This window comes from Natrix helvetica (assembly GCF_964273705.1).
Source record: "Natrix helvetica genome assembly, chromosome: 2".
Classification (NCBI taxonomy): domain Eukaryota; kingdom Metazoa; phylum Chordata; class Lepidosauria; order Squamata; family Natricidae; genus Natrix; species Natrix helvetica.
The window spans coordinates 1,129,074-1,155,168 of NC_138552.1; the positions used below are offsets into that span (position 1 = coordinate 1,129,074).

The window sequence follows — 26,095 nt, forward strand, 5'->3', positions numbered from 1 at the left end:
GTGGATACAGAGAAGTCCTCAACTGACAATGGAGCCCAACATTTCTATGGCTACGTGAGACGGTCCTTAAGTGAGTTTTGCCCCATTTTACAAGCTTTCTTGTTCAGTAAGTTTCAGGTTGTTAAGTGAATCTGGATCCCCCCTTGACTTGGCTTGCCAGAAGGTTGCAAAAGGGGCTCATGTGACCCCGGGGTGCTACGACCGTCACAAATGTGAGTCAGTTGCCACGCGAGTCAATTTTGATCACGCGACCACAGGAAATGCTGCAAGGGTTGTGTGAAAAACGCTCAAAATCACTTTTTCCAATGTCAGTGAAACTCTGAACTGCTACTAAGCGAACCATCGTAAGTCGAGGACTACCCGTATTATATGTATAAACCATTTAAAGCATCATCCATCCATCCCTTTCGAGACCCGCTTGGGGGAGCGAGGGCAGCCCCTGCCATCTGGCCTGCGTTCGAATTCCAGGAGCGTTGGGTGTGAGCTGGGCAGCAGGTAGGGCACAGCTGCCACCAGCCGGGTTGGTCTCTGCAAGGACCCGCCGTGCGTCTCTTGCGCCCTCAATCGCTTGGGCTTCTGGGACACGGATTTACAATTAGCGCATCATTAATTCCCAGATGTTTTCAGGGCGAAGGAAACATTAATAAAGGATGGAGCCATTAACGGGGCACTTAAAGGCAGCCCGTGTGACGCCTCAACATCCTTGGAGAAAACCCTCGGTCACGAGGGAGGAGGAGAATGAGCAGAAACCGGGGGCTTCTGGGGAGGGGGAGATAAGATTGGTCCCTCCCTTTGATTCAGATCCATGCTACCCCCACTCCCTCCTAGCCAAGTGACGGCTGACCTTTTTGTTGTTGGGGGTCAAAATGCGTGTGTGATAGCGCACTGGCACCCATAATGCAAAGTGCGCCCCCACATGCTCATGCATGAACACACACATACATATACACACACACGCTCCCCTCCAAGCCCTGCTCGCCTCTAAGCTTGGCTTGGTATTTCCTCCGGGGGGGGGGGGAGGAGGCCATTTCTACTCTCCCCAGGCTCTGGAGGCTTTTCTGAAGGCTGGGGAGAGGGGGGGGGGGCGAAAACGCCCTTTCTTAGCCCTCCGGAAGGGCAAAAACCAGCTGGCCTTCATGCGCAGGCAGATATGGCTCCGCCTAGCACCCGTGGCATAGGTTTGCCATCACGGTCCTAGCCCCAGGCAATTCTTTAATGCAGTATCCCCATGAAAATGTCTGGGTCTCATTCTCACATGAAGATCGTGGCAGCTTTGAATCACCTTTTGGGGTGCTGAAGAGAGAAACCAGGACGATGAGGGGACTGGGGGCTCAAACATCCCATGAACAGTTGCAGGAACTGGGCCTGGCTGGTCTAGTGTAGAGAAGGACCAGGGGAGGCAGGAGATCAGTGCTCCACTATGTCAGGGGTTGCCACAAAGAAGAGCGGGTCAAGCTATTCTCCCAAACACCCGAAGGCCAGAGAAGGAAGGATGGATGGAAATGGATCCAAGGAGAGATTCAACCTGGAAGTAAGGAGGAATTTCCTGACAGGGAGAACAATCAACCCATGGAGCAGAAGTTGCCTTCGGAAGTTGTGGGAGCTTCATCCCTGGAGGACTTCAAGAAGAGACTGGATTGCCATCTGTCAGAAATGGTGTAGGGTCCCCTGCTTGGTTGGGGGTTGGACTAGATGACCTACAGAGTCCCTTCCAACTCTGTTAATCTGTTAAAACATATTTTCCTGTCTGCAAAGTGGGTGAAATCCACCAAACCTTGTCCCCCCTCCCCCCCCCTGCGTTGGGGAAGGTTGAGGACTGTGTGGCCTGGGAAGAGGAGCAGCGGAGGCAGGTGAGGGATAATTGGGGATGGGGGCCGAGGGGTCCAGACCAGGGGCTTTCCCCCACAATAGCCAAGGACAGAAGGAAGGGAGCTGAGAGGGTCATCAGCTCAGTTGTGGGAAAGGCCCAAAGAATTGACCTGAGAATCTTCCTTGGCTGGCTGGGGAATTCTGGGGATATTCCTCCCTCTGCAAGGGGCCAAGACTGTGAAACTTTGACTTAAACTAACAAGATCTTCAGAAATATCTCTTCTACACCACTCCCTGCTGGCACTGATGATGTTCCCTAATTGGGTCATGAAATGTCTGCAGCAAGCAAGCTTCCCATGACAAAACCAAGCCATCCCTCTCTTCCTCCTCCTCCTCCTCCTCCTCCTCCTCCTCCTCCTCCTCCTCCTCCTCCTCCTCCTCCTCCTCCTCCTCCTCCTCCTCCTCCTCCTCTCTATCCCATCCTCCTCCTCCCTCCTGCCTGCCAAGCTCCCTCCCTCCCGGCACTGTTAATGTTACCTGGTTGGGTAATAAAATGTCTGCAAGAAAACAACCAAGCTCAGAGGGCACCAAGCCCAACCCTGAGCCACAAACATTCTCTTTGGTCGAAATAGCCTGCAGCTGCCAAACGTAACATCCAGAATCCAGAAGCAGCAGGAGACGGAAACTGAGAATCTCAACCTGCAAGCGGTTTTCTCCATATCAAGTTCAGGTTCAATTCTCGAATGCCAGGTTAAGAAACAGGCCTGGAGGCCCCCTTGTCCTTCATCCCTCTAAGGTGCAGAGACCCCTTGCAAGACTGCGTCCCCCGTCAGCAAGGGGGGGGGGTGTTTTTGGTCACATAAACATAAGTGCAATTGCACAAAATTGGAAAATGGGAAAAATCCCTTCAGAGGGAGAGGAAATTAAGAAAATATTAGATTGTGCAGAAATGAATAGATTAACACTGGCAATAAAAGGGAAGGAAGAATCGGAGTATTATAATACACCTGGGAGATTCTATCACTGGATAGAAAATGAATATAGACAAAAAGAGATATAAAGTTAAAGAAATTGGGAGGGAAAGCAGGTTTACAGGGAAGAAGCTGAATTGAAATGTAATTGAAATGGAAAGGTAAATGGAAAGATAAAAATGTATTAAAAATGATAGTAAATGTTAAATATGATGACACAAAAATTGTAAGATGACACACTGATTAATGATGCAAGATTTGTCAAATAAAAAGATTATTTAAAAAAAAACATAAGTGCAATAAAATCTCCACTCTGTGGCTCTAGGGGAGCTTAAGCAGGAAAAATAAATCCTACGTTGTTTTCCAAAATATTGGAGACCTGCGTTTTACGCCTGGAAAACTGATGGCATCTTGATCACATTGCCGCTGTCGCCATCTTGACCTTTTTGATTAACCCGGCTGACACGGCCGCCCCCAACATCCTTGTGCCCAAATCCTATCCTTTGTGGACAATTCTCTCCCCCCCCCCACAGCCCCTCTCCCCACAGACCGCTAAGGTGGAGATGGAAAGCAGCCGAGACAGGGAGCCTCCCCCAAAGTTGTAATGAAATGGTCACATTTAATGAGTGTCTTCTCTGCTGGGCTCCCCTCCCCTTCCGGTGTGTGTTTGTGTGTGTGTTTGTGTGCACGTTGAGTCTTAAAATTTTTATGTACATCTATAAAAAGTTCAAAGACAGGGAACGTTCGAGGGGTAGGTGGGTGTAGGGGGGCTTAACGGTCTTAAATGCTGCACCCCAACAAAGGAGAGAGGCGAGATGGGAAGTGGGCCTGGGGCAGGAGAGAAGGGGAGCGTTACAAAACAGGGGTTGGGGGGAGTAGGATGAACTGGCGGGGGATCGGTGGGGCGTCTCGGCTTAGTTACAGACCCCCCCCAGTGTGGATCCCACCCTCCAACCCCCCACCCACCCCTGGTAATAAGAGCAGTAGAGAAACCCCAGTGATTCTTGTATAAACTGAACGGGCTCCGTTACAAAGAGGGGGAGACGTCGGGGTTGGTCCAGGAACAGCCCCCATCTTTCGGTGACGATGGTGTCAGTGCAGGCAGAAAAAGACCCCCCTCTCCACCATGGAAGTCTTGGGGTCCCCAGAGAGGGTCTGGGGGGGCCCTACCCACAACTTCCTTGTTTGGCTCGGCCGAGGCTCATCCTCTCACAGTTCAGAAGAGGGGAGGTCTCCCAGCTCCGTGTGGCCCCCGGTCTGAGCTGCCCCATCCACACGCTGGAGGGTCCTGCTTGGCGGCCGAAGGAAGCATCTTTGGCTTGGTGGCTTAGCTGTATGATCCGAACCCAAGGCCCGGGGGGGTCCTCCCTGGCGCGCTGCGGAGGGCGGCTTCCTCGTGTCCCACCGGCCATCGTCTGGTGCGAAGAGGTCCTTGGCTCCGTCCGGGGCAGGTTGTGGTGGGTGGGCGAGAGCGGAGGGGGGGATCCGGGGATGCCTGGCTCTCCAAGGACTCGTCCTTCAAGGAAGCGAAGAAGCCATGGGGAGAAGCAGAGACAACCATCAGACGGGGGGTCAAAACAGAGGGAAGGACCAGGCGGTCGGGCGGATGAGGGTGGGGGCTTCACAAGAGACCCCAAGGCCGGAAGGAGGAAGAGAGGAGGAAAGGATGCCTCCTTTGCCTCTCGGGCAACCTCGGTGCCAGGCTGGGGAACATGGGCCTTTTCCTTTTTGCAAATATTTGTTTTTATTTTTGTTACATATTTAAAATTCTTTTGTAAACAAAGCGTTGTCCGGTCCCCCCTTTAACATTCTCACCTGTGCATGATTCATTTTGCATTATATTTCCATTTCCAATTTTAGCCGTATTATTTTCTTCCCCTATTTTCCACTTTAGACTTAATGTTTTCTTAACCCATAAACAATGCCATTATTTATCCCTTCAGAAATAAACCAAATTTGCCATTTCATTTTCCATCTATTTTCTACAGGTAAGATATATCTTCAAACTCAGCTTTTATATAATAAGCATTTTACTTAATTTGTTTCCACAATTAATAATGTTAATATAATTCCCTCCCATCCCAATTAGCTACGTATCATTACCAGGATTAACACATTTCATTTCATTCTACTAATCCCCTGTTCCTAGATTCTTTTTTCCCCTTTTTAGATGCATGATGTCTTTTCTCCTCAATCTTTTATAGATAGTTTGGGTAAGCCTCCCCAGGATTTCTCTTTTCCGCTTCCTACCATTTCTCTCTTCATTTTTGGCTCATTCCTTTTCTGGATCCCATTTCGAACATGGGCTGTTTTTAAAGGGACCCTTGGATGCTGATTGTTTTTTTGGGGGGAGGGGGGGGAGTCCTACGGTGGTTGTTTCTGATCTGGTCAACAAGGGGGCCCAAACTTTGCCAGAAGACCCAGGATAAACGGCAGGTAGTCCTTGACTCACGACCACAATTGAGTTTTTGTTGTGAAGTGAGACGTTGGTGAAGGGAGTTTTGCCCCATTTTGTGACCTTTCTGGCCAAAGAAGTGAATCACTGCAGTGGTTAAGTTAGGCACGTGGTCGTTAAGTGAACCCAGCTTCCCCATTGGCTTCGTTGGTCCGAGGAACACAAAAGGGGATCACGTGATTCCGGGGCCCTGCGACCGTCATAAATATGAGTCAGCTGTCAAGCATCTGAATTTGGATCGGGTGGCCATGGGGATGCTGCAAAGGTCGTAAGTGTGAAAAACGGTCGTAAGTCCCTGTTTTTAGTGCTGTTGTAACTTTTGCCAGTTATTAAATGAAGGATTGTTAAGGCAAGGACTAACTGCATAATGAAATCTCTATCCCCCCAAAACAATCAACCTTCAAAGCAACAATCATTGGAAGCTAAGCGGAGTCGAGAGCAGATGCACATGGGCTCAGAAGTCCTTCCAGCATTCTGTCCTGACCGAGGCGTCTCCAGAGCCTGAAGCAAATTCTTTGTCCCGACAAAAAAACCCTTTCATTAATAGACTGTGAATTCTGCTCCTTCACATCCAGCAAAGTCTTTCAAGGGAGGATTTACAGTCACAGACCTTCTCTGGCTTGGAGAGCTGCCAGGCCGAGATATGCAAAACTTGGCAAAGAGTCTCGGAGAGACACGAACCAATTAAGTGAACTAATGGTCTCCTGCAAACTCCACTCCCCTTTCGCTCCTCTTTTATTTCCTCTGGGAGGGGCCATTCACCATCCACCTGTGGCCTCACTCCCAAATCGACCCCTGTTCTTTAGCTCTTCCCTTCGACTGGCAGCTCTGCGCATGCGCACACTGGGAACAGGCTCCAGCTGTTCTTCTGCCTCACTGATGTCTACCTCTGAAGGCAACTGATAACTGTCAGACGGCCCTGGCCCCCTCTCTGCCTCCGACACAGAGCCCTCGTCAGAGCCTTCCCCAGACTCCAGGACTGGCCCAGGTTCCTCCCCAACCTCCCCACTGTCCGAAATCTGCTGCCAGCTCTGCTGGCCACCGGTGGGCCACAAGACATTTAAGCGCAAGCTGTGACAGCCAATGAGGAACCCAGGAACTGCCCCAGTGACCCTCTAACCCTTCATTATTCCCTGATGCCCTGAAAGCCCTTAGTGCTGGGGTCTCCAACCCCGGTCACTTTACGACTTGGGGACCTTAATTCTGGGAATTCTGGGAGAGGAAGACCACAAGTCCCAAGGTTGCTAAGGTTGGAGACCCCCTGCCTTAGTGGATTTAGCCCTGCCACATCTGTAGGGCTCCCAAGAGACCTGGAGGTCACCAGGAGATGATTCCACAGCTGTCTTCCTCCAGCACAGCTTTCCAGCCCTTGGGGATCACAGATCTCCAAATGAAGAGCTGCCCCCAATTAGAGAAGAGAGAAGTTTCAGCCATGGGGCCTCCAGATGGGGCTGGGCTGGATGGCCATCAGTGGGGGTCCCTCAGGTGGATAAAGGGATGAGGAGAAGAAAGCCACTGAGGTGACCTTGGAAAGCAAGGTGGGGACAGACCCAGAGGGGACTCCTGAAGAAGGAAGGAAGGCTGTGGAAGCCAACTATGACGTTCTCCTACTTTGGGTTCCTCTCGGAGTGGAAGGAGAACATGAAGGACTGGGGGGGGGGGAACACACAGGTGTCCTGGAGGCTTTCCAGAGGTGATGAAGACATCCTTCAATAGGTGGGAGGACATTTTATCAGGAATGTATGCCAGAAGGCCAAGATGATGGTAACCTCACAACAGAAGCTCCACTTCCTGTCGACTTATTATCTTTCCTTTGGGGAATCTATCAAAAGACGGCCATTTTGATTCTGAATGTCAGTGGCAGGATCTACGGATGTCATGCAGCCATTGGCGGTTCCTTCCTGGCCCCCTCTTCTCTTTGCATCCGACCTTCTCGGTCTGTCCTTGACCCCTCTTCCCACCCTGGGAAACTCTTGTTAGGTGAGATACTCACTAGATTAAGAGAAGGGCAAATGCCACCAAGACCAGACCTGGGACCACAGAAGGTGACACGGCTTTATCTCTGCTTTGTTCCTCTGAGTCATAGATCCTGGTGGTGGGGGGTACCTCGAATGTGGAGGTGCTGCTGCTGGTGGTCTCTGCAGGGAGGAAAAGAGGATAGGAACGACGGGGAGAGTTTTAACAAACCACAATCCTGTTTCATTTGGTGGCAGCAGCGCCTAAAATAGAAAGTCCCTACAGAGAGCAGTGAGGACAGCGGAGAATATTATAGGAAGCTCCCTTCCCGTTATTCAGGATGCTGCTTATAAGAGCTATGTGCTAAGAGCTCAAAGCATTGTTAGAGACCCCCTGACACCCACTTCACGGTCTGATTCGGTTGCTCCCCTCTGGGAGGGGGCTTCGAAGGATTTCTAGCAGGACTTCCAGATTCTTTAACAGTTTTGTTGCCTAGGCCATGTAAGTCCCCCATGTACATCTCGCCATACATCCGAACTAGTCTGTGTTGTTTCTCCGTGTCATAGAATACATGTGGGTATAATTTTGTATTTATTTATTTTGTTATGTTTATGTAGTGCATATTGGAGGTAGTGACCCTTTGAGAGCTGTATGCCAGGAAATTTCATTTTTGTGTATGCTTTAGTGTGTACATTCAAAGTAATTATTCTATTCTATTCTATTTCATATTTCTATTCTATTCTCTATTCTATTCTCTATTCATTCCATATTTCTATTCTATTCTATTCAATTCTGTTCTGTTCTATTCTCTATTCATTCCATATTCCTATCCTATCCTATTCCATATTCCCATTCCCATTCTATTCTATTCTATTCTATTCTCTATTAATTCTTCTCTATTCTATTCTATTCTATTCTATTCTATTCTATTCCCTATTCATTCCATATTCCTATTCTATTCATTCTATTCTATTCTATTCCTACTCCTACCCTACCCAACCCCTATTCTATTCTATTCTATTCTATTCTATTCTATTCCATTCCATATTCTTTTCTATTCCATTCCAGGACCTGAAGGTCAAATTTGGGGGTTTTGTGCCCCCCCAACTCCAAGTCAACGCCTGCAGCTCCATGCAGAAGAACCAAGGATGAATTTTGCAGCCTTGGCTGGAAACCTCTGTCCTCATCGTGGCTTATCCTGGAGTGAATGGTGGGGCTGGCGGGGTTTTTAGACTTTGCTGTCCCTCTGACTGCAGCCTTTTGGTCAACAACCCAGACCCAAATAGGGCCTAAAGTGGTTCCAAGCTCAGGAGCACCACAAGGCATCATCTCCCTCCAGGCCCCCAAGGATCTGTTGTGGATCTGAACACCACCAAGAGCCTCTTCACCCAAAGGCTTAAGGGCAGCAAGACAATTGGGGGGGGGGGTCTGGTTGTGTCCCCTTTCATCCTGGTGGGCATCTTCCTTCTGGCCCAGAAATATGACCTCACTGGGATTGGGGCTCCCTTCAGGGAAATGTCTGGGGACCTCAAGACGGAGACTGTGCCAGGGTCTGCAACTAGAAGTCTAATTTTTTAATATGGTATCTCTTCAGTTGGTACCTTTGGTGCTGCAAAGTTACAACTGCATTGTGTTAGGACCTGAGGCTTGCAAGGAACTGGGCATCTCTAGTTGAATGAAAAGAAGGACTAGGGGTGACATGCTAGGGGAGTCTTCCAGTATCTCAGGGGCTGCCCCAAAGAAGAGGGAGTCAACCTATTCTCCAAAGCACCTGAGGGTAGAACAAGAAGCAATGGGTGGAAACTAATCAAGGAGAGAAGCAACTTAGAACTAAGGAGAAACTTCCTAACAGTGAGGAAAATTAACCAGTGGAACAGAAGTTGCCTCCAGAGGTTGTGGGTGCTTCATCACTAGAGGTTTTCAAGAACCATTTGTCTCAAATTGTATAGGGTCTTCTCCTGCTCGAGCAGGGGGTTGGACTAGAAGACCTCCAAGGTCCCTCCCAGCTCTGTTATTCTGTTAAGTAATCAATGTATATTGGAGGTGGTGACCATCTGAGAGCTGTATGCAAGGAAATTTCATTTTTGTGTATGCTTTAGTGTATACATCCAAAGTTATTATTGCCTTCAGAGGTTGTGGGGGCTTCATCACTGGGGGACTCTTTCAAAAAGAGTCCGGACGACACTTGTCAGAAATGGTATCGGGTCTCCTGCTTGAACAGGGGTTGGAGTAGAGGACCTCCAAGCTCCCTTCCAGCCTACTAGGAGTGCACCTGCTTGTCTGTATATATCCCTCCCATTATTTTCTAGAGGGAACTTTCTATTGTACACTGCTAAATAAACAATAATTAGATTTATTCTGGGGTTCTGCATTTGATTCTACATGAACAGGAAGCTGCAACCGAGTTGGCCAAAGTGTCCTGGGCGACCACAGCCCAAGCGAGAACAATTTAGCAAAAAGGCTTAAAAAAGGCTTCTGTGCATTTATTAATGTCCTGAAGAAAAGATCGGAGAGAGAGGCATTAATTGGCAGCTATTTCCACCTCCCCCCATCACCGGTTCCCTTGTCGGTAAAGGAAAAGGCAATCCCCCCCCCCTTTAACTGCTAACGGCTGGTTTGCATCTGTTTCAAAGCAACCTTCCTCACTTAGTGCCCTAAAGTTGTGTGTTCCTCTTCTGCCTGAATGGGCTTCCTGCACTTAAGGGGCTAATGAAACCTTGCCTCAATTCACAACCATTTAGGGTGGAAGCAGCAGTAGGAAAAGATTGTGTTTCTGGCTTGTGTGTGCGCTCAAAGGGCCACCAGGGGGCAGCAAAGCACCATTCAAAACGCCCCCTAAGGCCGCCACTGAGCTCTTCTTGCTTTTAGGGCCGCTTTTCACCCAGACCTAGTTTGACCCCCGTTTGGTGCAGAGGGGAGACGGGCCTTCTCCTCTGCTAGCATCCTTTGGCTCGGAGAAGTTGCCCGAACTCGGCTGCGTTTTGCTGGCCTCCCTTCAGGCAGGGGATTCTAGGATTAGGGGACAGAACATAGCAGAATAGCAATAGCCCTTAGACTTATATGCCGCTTCCCAGTGCTTTACAGTCCTCTCTAAGCAGTTTTATCTTCCCCCCAATGATCCGGGTCCTCGTTTTAGCAACCTTGGAAGGATGGAAGGCTGAGTCAACCTTGAGCCGGTCAGGATCGAACTGCTGGCAGTGGGCAGTGTTAGCCTGCAATGCTGCATTCTAACCATGGTGCCACCAGGGTTTAATAAATGCCTACAGTTCGAATCTCACCAGGCTCAAGGTTGACTCAGTCTTCCGTCCGTCCAAGGTGGGTCAAATGGGGACCCAGATTGTTGGGGGCAAGAGGCTGACTCCAAAACTGCTTGGAGAGGGCCGTAAAAGCACTGGGAAGCGGTATATAAGTCTAAGGGCTATTGCTATTACAGAGTCAGCCTCTTGCCCCCCAAAATCTGAGCCCTCATTTTACCCACCTTGGAAGGGTGGAAGGCTTAGTCAAACCTGAGCCTGGGGAGATTCAAATTGCCTAACTGCTGGCAGCTGGTAGGCAGCCGTAGCCGCTTGCAGTACTGCATTCTAACCACTGGGGCTCTTATAATACGGTTGCAAGGGCCCTGGGAGGTCTTCTAGTCCCTACTCCACTGGACTCAATTCTCCAGGTGTGGTCTCCCCAGTGCAGCATAAAAGAGCACCATCATTTCTCGTGGTCTTGACAGCCCCTCCCTCAGCGTCCTGGCAGACGTCCCTGCAAGCGACAAGAAGGGAAGCGGCAAAGGGCACTAGGGGTTGGCATCAGGGGTTGGGGGCAACATGCTGGCTCTGTAAACCGCTTAGAGAGGGCGCTAAAGTATTGGGGAGAGGTACATAAGACTAAATGCCATAGCTATAACAGCGTCGGAAGGGACCTTAGAGGTCTTCTAGTCCAACCCGCTGCTCAAGCAGGAGGTTCTATTGCCATTTCATACAAGTGGCTGTCCAATCTCTTCTTAAAGTTGCCCAGTGTTTGAGCACCCACAGCGTCTGGAAGGGAGCTGTTCCACGGTTTACTTGTCCTCACTGTCAGGAAGTCTTTTCGGTGCTTCCCAGAATACTGACTGGAAGTTGCAGGAAAGGAAGCAGGGAGGGAAGAGACAAAAAGTGGGCCATGTTTTGGATGCCAGAATTCCTCCCGAGAAGAGCAATGAGGGAATACTGACCCCATCCCACGGCAAATCCTCCTCCGCTGTCAAGGAGGCCCTGGAGAGGCCATCTTGTCCCAAACACAACCCCACTGAAACTAGAGGTTTACGTTGAATCTCTCCATGTTCCTCTGCTCTTCCTCTTCAACCCCAACCAGCTGGATGAGTCAACTAACTCTCCCAATAGAAGAGAGCGTTTGCATCTCAGGATGAACTGCAGGGCTCTCGGTGCTCTCTGAGCTTGGCTGTTTGCTTGAAGACTTTTCCTGACCTAACTAGGCAACATCATCAGTGTTAGAAGGGAGGGGAGGAGGAGGAAGAAGAGGACTGTGGGGTCATTGCTGCTCTCTGAACTTGGTTGTTTTCTTGCAGATATTTCATTACACAACTAGGTACCAACATTAGCTCTGGAAGGAAGGTGGCTTTGCTGAGAGGAGGAGGAGGAGGAGGAGGAGGAGGAGGAGGAGGACGACGACTGTGGGGTCCTTGGTGCTCTCTGAGCTGGGTTGTCTTCTTGCAGACATTTCATGACCCAACTAGGTAATGTCATCAATGCTAGAAGGGAGTGGGGTTGGAGGAGGTGGAAGGGGAGAATTGAGGGGTCCTTGGGGGCTCCCTTGGTGGGTTCTTTTGTAGATGTTTCATGACCCAACTAGGTAAGGTCATCAGTGTGCTGTATGGAGGTGAGGAGGATGATAACTGTAGAGATAACTGTATCTCAGATATTGGGAGACTGCTACCACGTCCCCCCTGGTCCTTCTGTTCACTGGGCTGTACACCGCCTGTATGGACTGTACACCGCCCCGAGTCCCTTTCGGGAGAGGGGGCGGTCTATAAGCGCTAATAAATTGAAATTGAAATTAAATTGGGCAAGCCAGACCCAATTCTTGCAACTGCTCATCACATGTTTTAGCCTCCGGGCCCCTAAACATCTTAACTGTACTTCTCGGCACTTTTCCCAGAGTCTCAAGAGGTTCTTTTTGTATTGCAGTGACTGGATTCACGATTCCAAGTGTGGCCTCAGAGTGTGGGATTGCGATAGGCTGCCTCTGAATATGGAGGTTCCACTTGTGTAGCCTGATGCTGCCTTGTGCTTCATGACACACGAGTGAGCCTCCCCCCCACCCCTAGCCCTTCGCACCACCCAACCAAGATTGTCAGCTGCTTCTCCGGCCCTTCACCTGCTCCCTGGGCTTCGGTGGTGAGATGCTTCGGCTCTTCGGTCCAGGGTGTGGCGTGGACGGCCACACTCCAGTCACTCCATGTGCCGATCTCGTTGTCCTTGGCGGCCACCTGGATGATGTACTCTTTCCCTGCGTAGGCATCAGTGATGATGTGGGAGGTCCCATCGGATAGCTCCACCTGTGGGGGCAGGAAGAGAGGGATTGTGGGGAAGGGGGTGTCTCAAGAAGATCTCAGTGCTCTGGAGAGGCCACCCATCCATGACAACCTCAAATGTTGGAGATCCCTTCCAAGGGAAGCCCTCTCAACTCCATCACTGGCTTTCCACAACAGGGGACTTCAAAGTTGGCCACTTTAAGACTTGTGGACTTCGACTCCCAGAATCCCCCAGCCAGCATGTCCAGAGGTGTCCAATCACGGCAACGTTTAAAACTTGTAAACTCCGACTCCCAGAATTGGGCCTTGTTCATTCGTACATTCAAACGTCACAACCTACAGTCACTGACAGGACCCACAGGCTGTTGGACTCAAGTGGATATGCCACAAAGACAGGGGTTACATCAATCTGCCCTCGTTGGGTGTGGTGGCACACCCCGAGGAATTCTACGGAAAATTGAGAGAGGCACTAAATGCAAAACCCAGGAAGAAGAATGTGGCGCCCCAAATGTGTGAACATTGAGAAATGAAAGAAGATGACCTTGGAGGACAGCCTGGATCGGACCAAAGCAGCCATGTAGGAGATTGGGTAATGCAATTTTGCAAAGAGAATCAAACAAGGAATTACCTAATTAAGGATAATATTTGTAGCTCAGGGTTGGCACGAGGGGTCCTTGGTGCTCTCTGAGCGGCTTGTTTTCTGGCAGATGTTTCATAACCCAAACTAGGTAACACCTCATCAGTGCTGGTGATAGGATTAGCACTGATGATGTTACCTACTTAGGTAGTGAGACGTCTGCAAGGAAACAACCAAGCCCAGAGGCCTCCAAGGACCCCTCCAGAGGTTCTCCGTGCCAGCAGCACCTGCTTCAAACAACATCACCAGGTACACAGCGCAGGAGAAAACAGGGCTGATGCAAGCAGGTCAAGCAGGAAGCTCCCGGATGCAGGTTTTGGAACCAGCCATCAAGACTGGCTCCCGTCATGCAGGTTGAACTTAGAAAACTAGAAAGAGGAGATATAAGACTGGCGTATCCACTTTACTCAACTTACTCCAAAGAGAGCCTGCGGGAAGGAATGATTGATATTGTGAAAGGTAAGGCAGAAAAGGACCCCCAACAATATCGTCAATATCTGAGGCCCCTGAAGGCAGGAGGAGGAGAAGCAAACGGATGGAAACTAACCAAGGAGAGAAGCAACCTGGAACTAAGGAGAAGTTTCCTAACGGTTAGGACAATTAACCAGGGGAACTGCTTCCCTCCAGACGTTGTGGGTGCTCCATCCCTGGAGGCTTTCAAGAAGAGACTGGGCAGTCATTTAGGGTAGGGGGCTGGACTAGAAGACCTCCAAGGTCCCTTCCAGCTCTATTCTATTCTAAACAGGGAAAGGCTCCGCCAAAGTCCTTCCAAAGAGGACCGTCATCTGACCGAAGCGTTTGTGTGCCGAAAGAATATTAGGAACCGCCGGAAAATGAGGCATGACAGCTGATAGTCCGGCTGTCAAACGGCCGAGAGGAAAGAAGCCCTTCGGCGGTTGGGCTCTGAGGGAGAAGAGACAGTTCAATTGCTGGCAAAGCGACGTCCACAAACAAGACTCGACGCGCTCCGTGGTTGTGGTTTCCCCCCCACACACACACCGTTTGGCCGCTTCCAAGCTTCCCGTGACCCAGCAGAGATTCTGTTGACAGGACTGTCTGTCACTAAGCGCTTCCTCCGCTCCTTGTGAGTTGATGCTTCTGTCAACAGAGATACCATTATTCCAGCCACCTGCTCTTCTCTCTCCCTTGTCCTCCCGCTTGCAAAGCTGCCCTTCTCTTGGACTCCTCTTTGCATTAGAGGAGACCCAGGACAGTCTGCAGAACAATGATGCTTAATCTTTCTCATGCTGAGGGCCCAAACGTGCGCATGAATGCATGCGTGGGTGCCCCAATCCCCCAAATGCAATGCAGGCATCCCCATGCATGCGCACACATTACCTGTGCATGCGCCATCCCCCTTGCATGCGCCCTGGCCCCCGTTCTGGCTTCCAGACTTTTTAGGCTGAAAGCTGGGCGTGGGGAGGCCTCGCAATCTCCACGGTTTCTCCCCAGCGCACCCGGGCTTTCTCCTGCATTTCTGCCCCAGAGAGGCACCAGTGGAGGGTGGAACCTGTGGAGATTGGGGAAGGCACAGGCGGCAGGAGTCCAGGAGAAAACCTGGGTGCACTGGGGGGTCAACTGCAGAGATCGGGGAAGGCCCCGCCCCTATGCATGCGCAGCAGAGACCCGAAGGTCAGCTGGCCGGAGGGAGGTGCGCACGCATGCGCGGTGGAGCTGGGCTGGGGTGATGGCTGGCATGGCTGCAGAGAGGGCTTCTGATAGGTTTGCAATCACAGCTATATATAACTCTAAATATCAGGAAGGGGCCAGCGGCACTTTTCCCAGCCAAAAGGTGCCGTGAAAAAGCCTCCGCTTTCCTAAGCTGCAGCCCACGGATTGGATCCCCAAACGCAGATGCTCTTTAATAACATGGGTTGGTGGGGAAAGGTGCCAACAGGCTCCTGATCTGCACATGCCCACAATATCTCAGCATGGAGGGTAGTTTCAGGGAGCTCTCACTGGTTTTAATTGTGTGGAATGATTTAATGTGCCTAATATTTGGCCCTCGTCTGTCATGGTGTGTTAGGGTCCACTGGTGGCCAGAGGAGCTGGCAGCAGAGTCGGACAGTGAGGAGGTTGGGGAGGAACCTGGGCCAGTCCTGGAGTCTGGGGGAGGCTCTGAGGAGGGCTCTGTGTCAGAGGCAGAGAGGGGGCCAGGGCCTTATGCCGGTTATCAGCTGCCTTCGGAGTCAGATGAGGCAGAAGAACAGGGGGAGCCTGTTCCCAGTGTGCGCATGTGCAGAGCTGCCAGAAGGTAAGAACAGTTAAGACAAAAGGGGTGACTTGGGAGTAAGGCTTGGAGGTGATTGGCCCCTCCCATAAGACATAAAAGGGGAGCAAACAGACGTGAGCCTTTGCAGGAAGCAACTTTGTTCCTTCTGGTCAGTTCAAGCTCTGAAGCTCCGTTTTGACTCTGTGCTCCGTTTGGCCTTGCAAAGCTGATTGGCAATTAGGTCTCTGGCAGCGTTTCAAGGGAGAGAAAGGCGGGCGCTTATCAGCCTTACCCTGAAAGACTGTGGCAACTCGAGAATCATTGCGGGCTGTGAATGAACATACTTCACAGCCATTTAAATAAAACAAAGTTTCTGGAACTAAGTTTGTGATTTTGGCTTTCTCAGGAAAGCTCGGTCAGAACGTGGCGTTTCTCCCAGAGAGAAGGATCAACAGAGGGATAGAATCAAGATCACGTGAAGTGTTACTACCACTTTATAATGCCTTGGTAAGGCCACACTTGGAATACTGCATTCAGTTCTGGTCTCCACGATGTAAAAAAGATGTGGAGACTCTAGAAAGAGTGCAGAGAAGAGCAACAAAGAGGATTAGGGCACTGGAGGCTAAAACATATGAAGAACGGTTGCAGGAACTGGGTATGTCTAGCTTAATGAAAAGAAGGACTAGGGGAGACATGATAGCATGGTTCCAATATTTGAGGGGTTGCCACAAAGAAGAGGGAGTCAAATTATTCTCCAAGGCACCTGAGGGTAGAACAAGAAGCAATGGGTGGAAACTAATCAAGGAGAGAAGCAACTTAGAACTGAGGAGAAACTTCCTGACAGTTAGAACAATTAATCAGTGGAACAGCTTGCCTCCAGAAGTTGTGAATGCCCCAACACTGGAAGTCTTTAAGAAGAGGTTGGATAGCCATTTGTCTGAAACGGTATAGGGTTTCCTGCCTAGGCAGGGGGTTGGACTAGAAGACCTCCAAGGTCCCTTCCAACTCTACTATTGTATTGTATTGTATTAAGGCATATTTGTACTTCATCTGTAGAGTCCTCTTCCCTGGGGGTTCATGAAGGTAAAGTTCTGCTTACCACAATACAAAAAAAGATGTTTATGACCCCAGGAAAGAGTGCACGGAAGAGCAACAAAGATGATTCAACGGCTGGAAGCTGAATTGTGTGACTAAGGGAACTAGGTACGCCTGGCCAAAGGAAGGGAAGGCTTAAGGTGCTTCATCACTGGAGGCTTTCAAAAAGAGATTGGACAAACATTTCTCTGAAATGGTATAAGGATTCCTGCCTTAGGCAGGGGGTTGGACTAGATGACCTCCAAGGTGCCTTCTAGCCCAATGGTTCTATAAGTCTGCTGGAACTCCAAGTTCTTCTCCATCAAACTGAATCGGCATTGCATTGCCTGTTGGCCTAATAGCAGTTCCCTCCCCCCCAATCAATAATATTTTAATATTCAGTGTTCAGTAGCCAGCCTTGCAGCTCAGAAAGGATTGGGGGGGGTGTCCAACAAAGGAGGGAGAGGCAGGACAATGGGCAGATTGACCAACGTTGCCCCAGGTCCTCCTGCAAGCAGAGAACGTTTTGCTTCAGAGATTTCAGAGCGGGAGGCAGGTGAGAAAGGAGTACGGGATGAACAGGATCTGTGCAGACAGACAGGCGATCAGATAGCGGAAGAGAGGATGGATAATGGAGAGGCCAAGTACAGGCAGGGCTTATCTTTGGCTTTGTTGAGTGGAGGGCTGACTGCTTGGAGTGTGACAGACTGTGGCATAGAGGAAGACTAATAGAGGCACACAAACCTCCGATGATGCCCACCAACAAGGAGCTGTGAGAAAACAAACAGACCAAAAATCAGCCTGGGGAAACTTGCGGAATTGAGAAGGGAGTGAGATCAGCAGGGGGATTGTCCCCATTATCTGTTTAATATTGTTCGGAGAATCTATCATAAGAGGGAAGGGAGAAGACGTCAGTCTGAGATACACAATAAACTCTCTTAAGATACGCAGACGACACCAGTTGCTGAGGCCAACATACACTTATCCAAGGGAAAACGGAAGGGGGGAAATGGGATGATTGTTAAATATTAAAGAGGAGAAGACGAATGTCCTCCAGCACACTTTGTAAACTTCGGCAAGCGCAGATGGGGGATAGTTAAGACGGCAGAACGAATAATTGCAACCAGCAATCCGAGAAGACCCCTATATTGCACGGGTCCCAAGGAAGGCTGGGAAAATATCTGCAGACCCCTCACATCCCCGGACACAAAGCGTTTCAACTCCTCCCTTCGGGAAGGTGCCCTGGGGCACTGCATGCCAAAAGAAGAAAAGCTAGAAAAAGGGGAGATTCCCCCCCACCCCGTGCCATCCCTCTGCTGAACACCTAATTCTCACAGCTGACAAAATACAATGATATGAATAAAGGAGAATATTTGTGGCTCGGGGGTTTTGTCTGAGTGCAGAGAAGAGCAGCAAGGATGATTAGGGGACTGGAGGCTGAGACATACAAAGAAACGTTGCAGGAACTGGGCATGTCTAGTTTAATGAACAGAAGGACTAGGGGGGACATGATAGCAGTCTTCCAGTATTTGAGGGGCTGCCCCAAAGAAGAGGGCGTCAAAGCAGGCAAGAGAAGAAGCAACGGATGGAAACTAATCAAGGAGAGAAGCAACCTGGAGTTAGGGAGAAACTTCCCGACAGTGAGGACAATGAACCAGTGGAACAGAAGTTGCCATCACAATTTGTGGGTCCTCCATCACTGGAGGATCTCAAGAAAAGACGGGACATCCACCTGTCTGAAATGTTACAGGGTCTCCTGCTTGAGCAGGGGGCTGGACTAGAAGACCTCCAAGGTCCCTCCCATCTGTATTCTGATTCTAGGACCAACCAGGACCCAGAGGTGCTCTTGATATCAGTTCTGGCCTTAAAACAAACCCAGGAAAGAAACTCCGTGTAGGATTTCTGTGAGGCCCCCAGGGCCTAGGAGAGCAGCAGTTCCTGCTTCATCTCTGCTTGCTGGTTCCCCGAGAGACGGGAGAGCTGAGATGGAACGGCCTTCACAGCCCCAGGCCTCCATCTCAACTTCTCCCTTGCCATAAGCTCCTCCACCCTGGCAGCCCCTTTCCTCTCTAGCACTGATGATGTTCCCTAGCTTGGGTCATGAAACGTCTGCAAGAAAAGAGCCAAGCTCAGAGACCCCCGAGGACCCCCCAGTTCAACCCTGAGCTACAGATATTCTCCTCCATTGGATCCGACCTCTGCTTGAACCCACTGGCAGACCCCTCTTCCTCTGCCCTATCTCCCCTTCAGCCAGGTGGATCGGGCCCTTGTCCTGCAGAAGGAATCCTGCCACCTCTGGTGCCCTGCTTGAGGAGAGTCTCCCCTGGTTTCTCTTTCCGGGCAGCGGCAGCAGGTGAGTAAGGGTCCTGGGGTGGGGGGAGGGCTGAAGGGCTGCATGATTGGCAATAGGTGTGGGAGCCAGGATGCAAAGATGGGGGAGGGGGCGGGCAGTGGGCAGAGGGGAGAAGGGGGGGGGCTGAGTTAACCAAAGGAGCCTGCAAAATAGAAACAGGCTATTAGTGATCCATTAGCCAGAGATATCCAGTTGCATCCTAGGTAATCCATTAAAGCCAACATAGGAGTGCATTAGGAAGCCCCTCAGCCCGGGGAGCAGGAGGAGGAAGCCGGGGCAATCTGGCTTGAATTACAAAGTTAAAAGCCAGGGAAAAAAGAAAAAGAAAAGATGCCCTAAATATTTAATGCCCGGTCTTTGAGGAGATAGAACAGGGGGAGAGTCTGCCGGGGGGAGAGAAGGAACAGTTGGAGGCAGAAGCAAAGGCCCAGCAGCCCCCACCTCTCCGAGTCGCCAAGACTTGGCCTGCCCCCTCTGGGTGCCCAACGCCCATGGGCTGGGGGGCCTCTGAAGAAGCATTGGGATGGGGGGGCACTCCCATCATCCACCCAATGCACAAAGGACCTGGACTATGGAAGCAATGGGGATCCAGTTTAAGAAAAGGGCCAGCCAATGGGCATTGACTGGCTGATGCCTTAGAATTACAGAATAACCGACTTGGAAGGGATCTTGGAGGTCATCTAGTCTAACCCCCTGCTCGAGCAGAAGACTTTGATACCATTCCAGAGCAGCCTCTTCTTAAAAGCCTCCAGTGTTGCAGCACCCACAACTTCTGGAGGCAACGTCCATTCCACTGATTAATTGACAGAATAATTGAGTTGGAAGGGACCTTGGAGGTCTTCTAGTCCAACCCCCTGCTCAAGCAGGAGAATGTATACAATTCCAGACAAGTGGTTGTCCAATCTCTTCTTGAAAGCCTCCAGTAATGCGGCACCTGCAACGTCTGGAGGGAAGTTGTTCCACTGGTTAATTGTTCTCCCACCCCCTACTCAAGCAGGAGACCTCATCCAGGTCCCAGATAAATGACTCTCTCTCCCCCACTTGTCAGACAGACAGACAGACTGACATGGGAGAGGAAGGTGGTCTCCCTGGCTGAGCTCTCTCTTCCTCCTTGCTGCATTCATACAAACACTAGTTTCTTTGGGGTGGGGGTGGGGGTGGGATGTCACTTTAATACCAGGTCAAGGTCATTTTAGTGAAGGTCCTAGACTGCCCCCTCCCCTTCCCCACCCCACCAGTACTTAGCAAAGAGGGGCTTTTAGCAGGAAATGATTAATGCTGCCTAAGCACAGATACATCTTCTAAGACCCCATCATCCCTTGGGGGGGGGGGGATTAACACTGCTCTGCTCTTAAACCCTCTCCTCCCTACTTTGGATGTGGGGTCTTTCCCCTGCCCAAAGTTGAGGTTTGATCCTGCATCTGGAGGGGAAAACACTCCATCTTCCTCCCCAAGAGGTTTCCAGAGCTGGGAATCACTGACCCTGTAGTACAGCAGCAGGAGCAGCAGTTATTCACTCGGATCTCTAGTGGGGGGGGGGGTGAATTGCAGAGGAGGGAGCATTCTGGGAGTTGAAGTCCACAAGTCTTAAAGCTGCCAGGTTTGGACACCCCTGGCTTCCGGGAAAGGTGGGGTGAAGCCGAGGCGGCAGAACTGAGCAGCGTCCGAGGTGGTAGGGCTGCTAGCAGAGCCTTTGCCCCCCCTGGAAAGGAGGATGCTGGGCTGGACGAAGAGATGCAATGGGGAGAGAGATGCAATGGGGAGGGGGGGAGCAAGGACATGGGTCTGGGGAGGGGGCGCAAGGGTCCCAGCATTTTATCCCCCCTCCCATTGCAAAGAGCCAGCCCTTCTCTGAAGGCAGCCAGGAGCTGAATCAGATCCAGGAGGGGCCCCAGGGTAGGCGTGGGGGGGGAGGCAGCTAGGCACAATTGGGGAGGGGGCTCCATCTGGAGAAAGGGACACACGCCCCTGCAGAGCTGACCGGGAGAGGCTACTGCCCCACCTGCCCCATCCTTGGCCGTGGGGTTGGACTAGATGACCTACAAGGTCCCTTCCAACTCTGTTAATCTAATCTGTATTTGCATCCTTGTCTTCCCCTCAACCTGGAGCCTTTTCTTTCTCCCCAGCCACTATGAATTGGCCCGGGGGCTCCTGCCTCTGCTTCCCTGCCCCCTACGTCAGGGGCTGGGGACAGAGGACCCCACTTCTACGTCTGTCCCTGAGGCAGGCGGCCATTCAAATCTTTGGGGAAGGGGAGGAGGAGGCTAGAAAGGAAGAGGCTAATTTAAGACCCCTGCCCTGAGAAACCCCCCAAGATCCACACTGCCCAGTTGCAACTCCCCAAAATGTGAGCAATTGTGGACCCAGGTGCTTCCCTCCCCCTCCCATAGCATCTCTTCCCTCCCAGGGGGGCTGCTTGAATCAGCCTCACATGTCCCCCCTCCCCCTCCATGGCTCCCGACCTTCCTCTCTGCAAGCAGAGCCACGGGTGGGCATGCCGATGAGTGAGAGGAGACCCCAGGCTGGGGGTCAGGACGTAGCATGGTCAGGCAGGAAGGCCTGTTGTCTCTGCCATCCGTTGCGTCATTTGGGAGTGAACAGTGTTGTTGGGATGCATGCGCCCCCCCCCCCCCCGCGATGCAATGGAAGCCAATGACAGCCGTCCTTCCATTGGTCTACGGAGAGTCTCCCTCCTCCACATCCCGGTTGTTCCGAAGGTGGTTTTTTTTCAGGAGGCAACTGGACTTTCTGGTCTTTCTTTGAAGAGGTTTCGCTCCCCATCCAAGAAGCTTCTTCAGCTCTGACTGGGTGGATGGTGGGGAAGGGAAGGACTGAGGCTCCTTGCAGACAGGGGGTGGGGGTGGGGGTGGGCGGGGGGGGTCACTCACGTGCTGCCACTGGTCAATGATGAGCGGTCGGTATCTCAAGAAGAACTTGAGGGGGAAGGAGTCCGGGTCCGGCCAGGAGGAAGGGTACTGCCAGGTCACCAGCAGCCTCCGGGCATTGTTGGGGATCGGTTTCGCAACCACATTTTCGGGGGGATCCGGTTTGACTGTTCAGGGAAGCGAAAGAGAAGGAGGGAAATGTGGTGAGAGGCTCAGAGGCATCCATTAAGAGCAGCCCAACTTTTAATACCTTTTATTTTAAAAAAGTTTTTGATTAGAATAAACATTAAAAAACATTGGACATAGTGCGACATTTCTGGCACAAACGTTTCCATATAGTGATTGGATCTTACAACAATGACATTTTATATCCATTACATAGGTAGGTGTAGTCAGTCAGATTACCAGTCCATTAATCCCTTCTTTTATCTGGTTACTAACCATATAAATACATATCCCTGATTCCTACCTGTCACACCTTCTTAATGCCATATTTTCCAATTCTTAACTTGTCTGTGTTTTTCTGTCCTGACCTTTTCCCCTCATTTCTAACCGTCGGTATCATTTATCCCAGATTTCGTGATATTCCGTCTTTTAAGACCTTTAAGGAGAAGTTTTCTGACCGTGAGAACAATCAACCATGGAAGAGAAGTTGCCTTCGGAGGTTGTGGGAGCTTCCTCCCTGGAGGCTTTCAAGAAGAGACTGGGCTGCCATTTGTCAGAAATAGTGTAGGGTCTCCTGCTGGGAGTGGGGGGAGGGGGTTGGACTAGATGACCTACAAGGTCCCTTCCAACTCTGTTAATCTGTATATCTGTGTACCTGTGGACTTCAACTCCCAGAATTCCCCAACCATCAAGCTCAGAGAGCATCAGGGACTCCACAGCCCATCCCTCACCTGAAGGATGGTTGCAGGAATTGGATCTGTCTGGTCTAAGGAAAAGAAGGACTAGGGGTGACGTGGTAGCAGTCTTCCAATATTTGAGGGGTTGCCACAAAGAAGAGGGAGTCAAGCTATTCTCCAAAGCACCAGAAGGCAAGAAAAGAAGCAACGGGTGGAAACTAATCAAAGAGAGAAGCAACCCGGAATTAAGGAGGAATTTCTTAACAGTGAGGACAATTAACCAGAGGGACAGAAGTTGCCATCAGAAGTTGTGGGTCCCCCATCACTGGAGGTTTTTAAACAGAGACTGGACAGCCACTTGTCTGGAATGGCAGAGGGTCTCCTGCCTGAGCAGGGGGTTGGACTAGAAGACCTCCAAGGTCCCTTCCAACTCTGTGATTCTGTTAATCCATCAGTTGAATGGCACTGTGGGAGCTCCACCCCTGGAGGCTTTCACAAAGAGGCTGGAGAGCCATTGGTGTGGCAGGGCAGAGGGCGATGATGGCGACCCTTTTTCACCTTGAGTGCCAAAAGCAGGGGCCTAAGCACTATCAGGCACGCTCCCATGCCCACCCCCATAATTTAATCCCCCCACTCTGTGCCCCCTGCGCATGTGTGTGTGACCCCCATGGCTTTCTTGGATCTTGGGGAGGGCAAAAACGGCCTCCCCTGCCCCCTCGGAGGCCCTCCGACTTCTAGTGCTCCCTGAAGCCCCCAGAGAGCGAAAAACAGCTCAATGCGCCAACTGTGTGCAGTCTGTTCCCGAACTTCCAGTTTGCACGTTGGGCGGTTTCAGGGAAGCTTCTGGAGGGCGAAAAATGCCCCAAAGCTACCTGGCCAGGGCATGCATGCCCACTGGAGCTGACAGAGCGACGCCTCACGTGCCCTCAGAAATGGCTCTGTGTGCCACTTGTGGCATGCGTGCCATAGGTTCGCCATCCTGAGTATAGGGTCTCTCCTGCTGGAGCAGGGGGTTGGACTAGAAGGCCTCCAAGGTCCCTTCCAGCTCTATCGTTATTCTGTGGATTCTGAGCTGCAAAGATTCTGTTCTTGGGTGCATCACATTGAGGGGGTTGCAGAAATCCGGACTCCCTTTGTGTCCTGGCAGACTGTCCCTGCCTGGCAATTTAGTTTTGGCCGGGAGGAAGAGGGAGCTGTATAAATGCATTTACTCCGAAGCTGCCCAGCTGAGGAGATCCCAGCAGAAACAGAAAGAAACAAATAGGAGAGTTTTGTTCCTGGATGCCTTGAAAGGAATCGGCCACCTAGAACAAAGCTTCCTTGGAGTCTGGAAATTAGTTTGCAGGTTGGATTAACCTGAAACAGGGAAGCCACTTTCCTTCTGCAATCCCTGGGAAGAGAGGAAATGGGTTGTTTTACAGGGAAAACCCAAAAAGATTTCAGGGGTTTTATTGTTTTGTAAGCCTCCCGGGGTCACCTGGGTAGCAGATAAATCTAAGGAAAGAATAAAAACGTTCTGAAAAGTTGGCTCTCACTCCGTTCTTTCATATACATATTCATTTCATATTCATTTTTACTGTGCAGAATAAAAAGCGATGAAAAAGTAGGGATGTCGATGAGTTACTTACAGAGGTTGAAAGATAGCAGTCCTTAATAAAAACCAGTTGCAACACCTGAAAGTAAATGTGTATGTCTGTGTATGATGGCTGAATTCTGTCCGTCCGTCCGTCCATCCATCCATCCATCCATCCATCCATCCCTCCCTCTCTCTCTCTCTCTCTCCCTCTCTCTCCCTCTCTCATACACCTTATTTTAAGAAAAAGTCTTGCATTTTTACTTATATCATTATGGCTTTTATTGATTACGTGTTTGCTGCCATGCTGAAGCTCCCAAACAAGGGGAGGGAAACCTTCCCCGCGTTCCTTTGCCCGCACTCTGCCCGCTTCCTTAGAAGCCCCTCTCTTCTCCAGGTGCTCTTTGGGGTCAAACGTGGACCCCTCTCTAGCATCAGGAAAAGCCTTTGCATTTCCCCAGGAAAGGATGAAAGGGGGAGGGCCAAATGCCACAGAAATGGTCCCATTGGAGCCCCGGGGGCTTTGGACAATCATCTTTGTGTGTTGTGCGTGTGAGAACAGACTCAGGCGTGGGCGTCCGACACGCTGCCCTCCCACCCCCCTTTCACTCTCTCCCTTGCGTGTTGATGACAACGGAGAGCAAAAGGCCCCTGCTAGGCGTTTGCACCCAAGGGCCACAGCTTCTCCCCGGAGCGGCCCTTCCGGGAAGCCAATTCCTCATCACACAACATTTCACAGATCACAGAGAGTCCTTGACTTACAACAGTCCATCAGTGACTGCTTGAAGTTACAACAACACTTCTGACCGTTGCAGCAACACCTCCCCCACTGCAGTTATGTGGTCAAAATTCAGACGCTTGGCATTTATGACAGTTGCAGTGTCCCGTGTGTGTGTGTGTGATCCCCCTTTGCAACTTCTGGCAAGCGAAGTCAACGGGGGAAGCCAGATTCACTTAACAACCAGGTGACTAAACTGGTTGCAGTGATTCACTGAAGAACCGTAGCAAGAAAGGTGGCAAAATGGGGGCAAAACTCAGTTAACAACGGTCTCACTTAGCAACACAAACGTTGTGCTCAGTTGGAGGTCTGCCTGTACATGGAGTAGAACCCACAAAAGTCAATGTTGACGTGGTTTGGTGTTTCACGTGCCCCCAGGGCCCCTCCTCCCCTTCCAGCTGAGCTTGGGTGCCCCCCCCCCAACCTGGAAGACCCTCTTCTGTCTGGCCAGAAGCCAGAGAGTACCGGCCAGTGGCCTTCACCAGTTGGCCAGGGACAAAGAAGCCGAGACCCATCTGATTCCTCCAGCTCTGAAGGCAACGGAGGTCCCAGGGAGGCTTGCAGTCACGGGTGGGACAGAAGACCTGGAGCATGTGCAGAGTTCACGCTGGGCCCTCTGCAGGCGAGGGAGGGAGGGAAAGCCTTGGGGGAAGATGCAGCTCTCCAACAACTGGCTCAGCTTCTTCGTTCTGCTGCCCCACAAGGACCCCGCCTGGAGATCCTGCAGAGAAGGTTCCCAGACGGCCAGCAGGAAGCCTCTCCCACCAAATTTCATTCTGTTCTCCTAGTAAATCCTTTTCTTTCTTTCCTCCTTTCAGCCACTTTCTCTCCTATTCTCTTCTCTCCGCCCATTTGCCTAGTTTTTTTCTTTTTCTTGGTAAATGCAGCCAACGGTGTGTGTGTGTGTGTGTATGTGTATATATATATGAAAATATAATAAGTGAAAAATTAATAAAATGAAATGTTTGCTATATAAAATTAAATTTGAGGATATATGTTATTAAGAGTAAAACAGAGCAATAGATGGAA

The 26,095-nt window shown here is 50.8% G+C and overlaps 1 protein-coding gene across 4 annotated transcripts in view; it reads right to left on the reverse strand.

Moving 5' to 3' along the window:
* Window positions 1-2,668: 2,668 nt before the first annotated feature.
* CNTFR (ciliary neurotrophic factor receptor) overlaps window positions 2,669-26,095 on the reverse strand; it is a 320,677-nt gene continuing 297,250 nt past the window's right edge. For 3 of the 4 annotated variants that reach the window (XM_081942084.1, XM_081942086.1, XM_081942087.1), the window contains exons 6-9: window positions 21,877-22,040; window positions 12,556-12,736; window positions 7,229-7,373; window positions 2,669-4,296 (exon numbers count right to left, since the gene is read on the reverse strand). In XM_081942084.1, coding sequence (XP_081798210.1) covers window position 4,296; window positions 7,229-7,373; window positions 12,556-12,736; window positions 21,877-22,040 — 491 coding nt within the window. In that variant the 3' untranslated portion in view covers window positions 2,669-4,295. The remainder of the gene's footprint in view (window positions 4,297-7,228; window positions 7,374-12,555; window positions 12,737-21,876; window positions 22,041-26,095) is intronic. The other variant, XM_081942085.1, reaches the window with a different exon arrangement.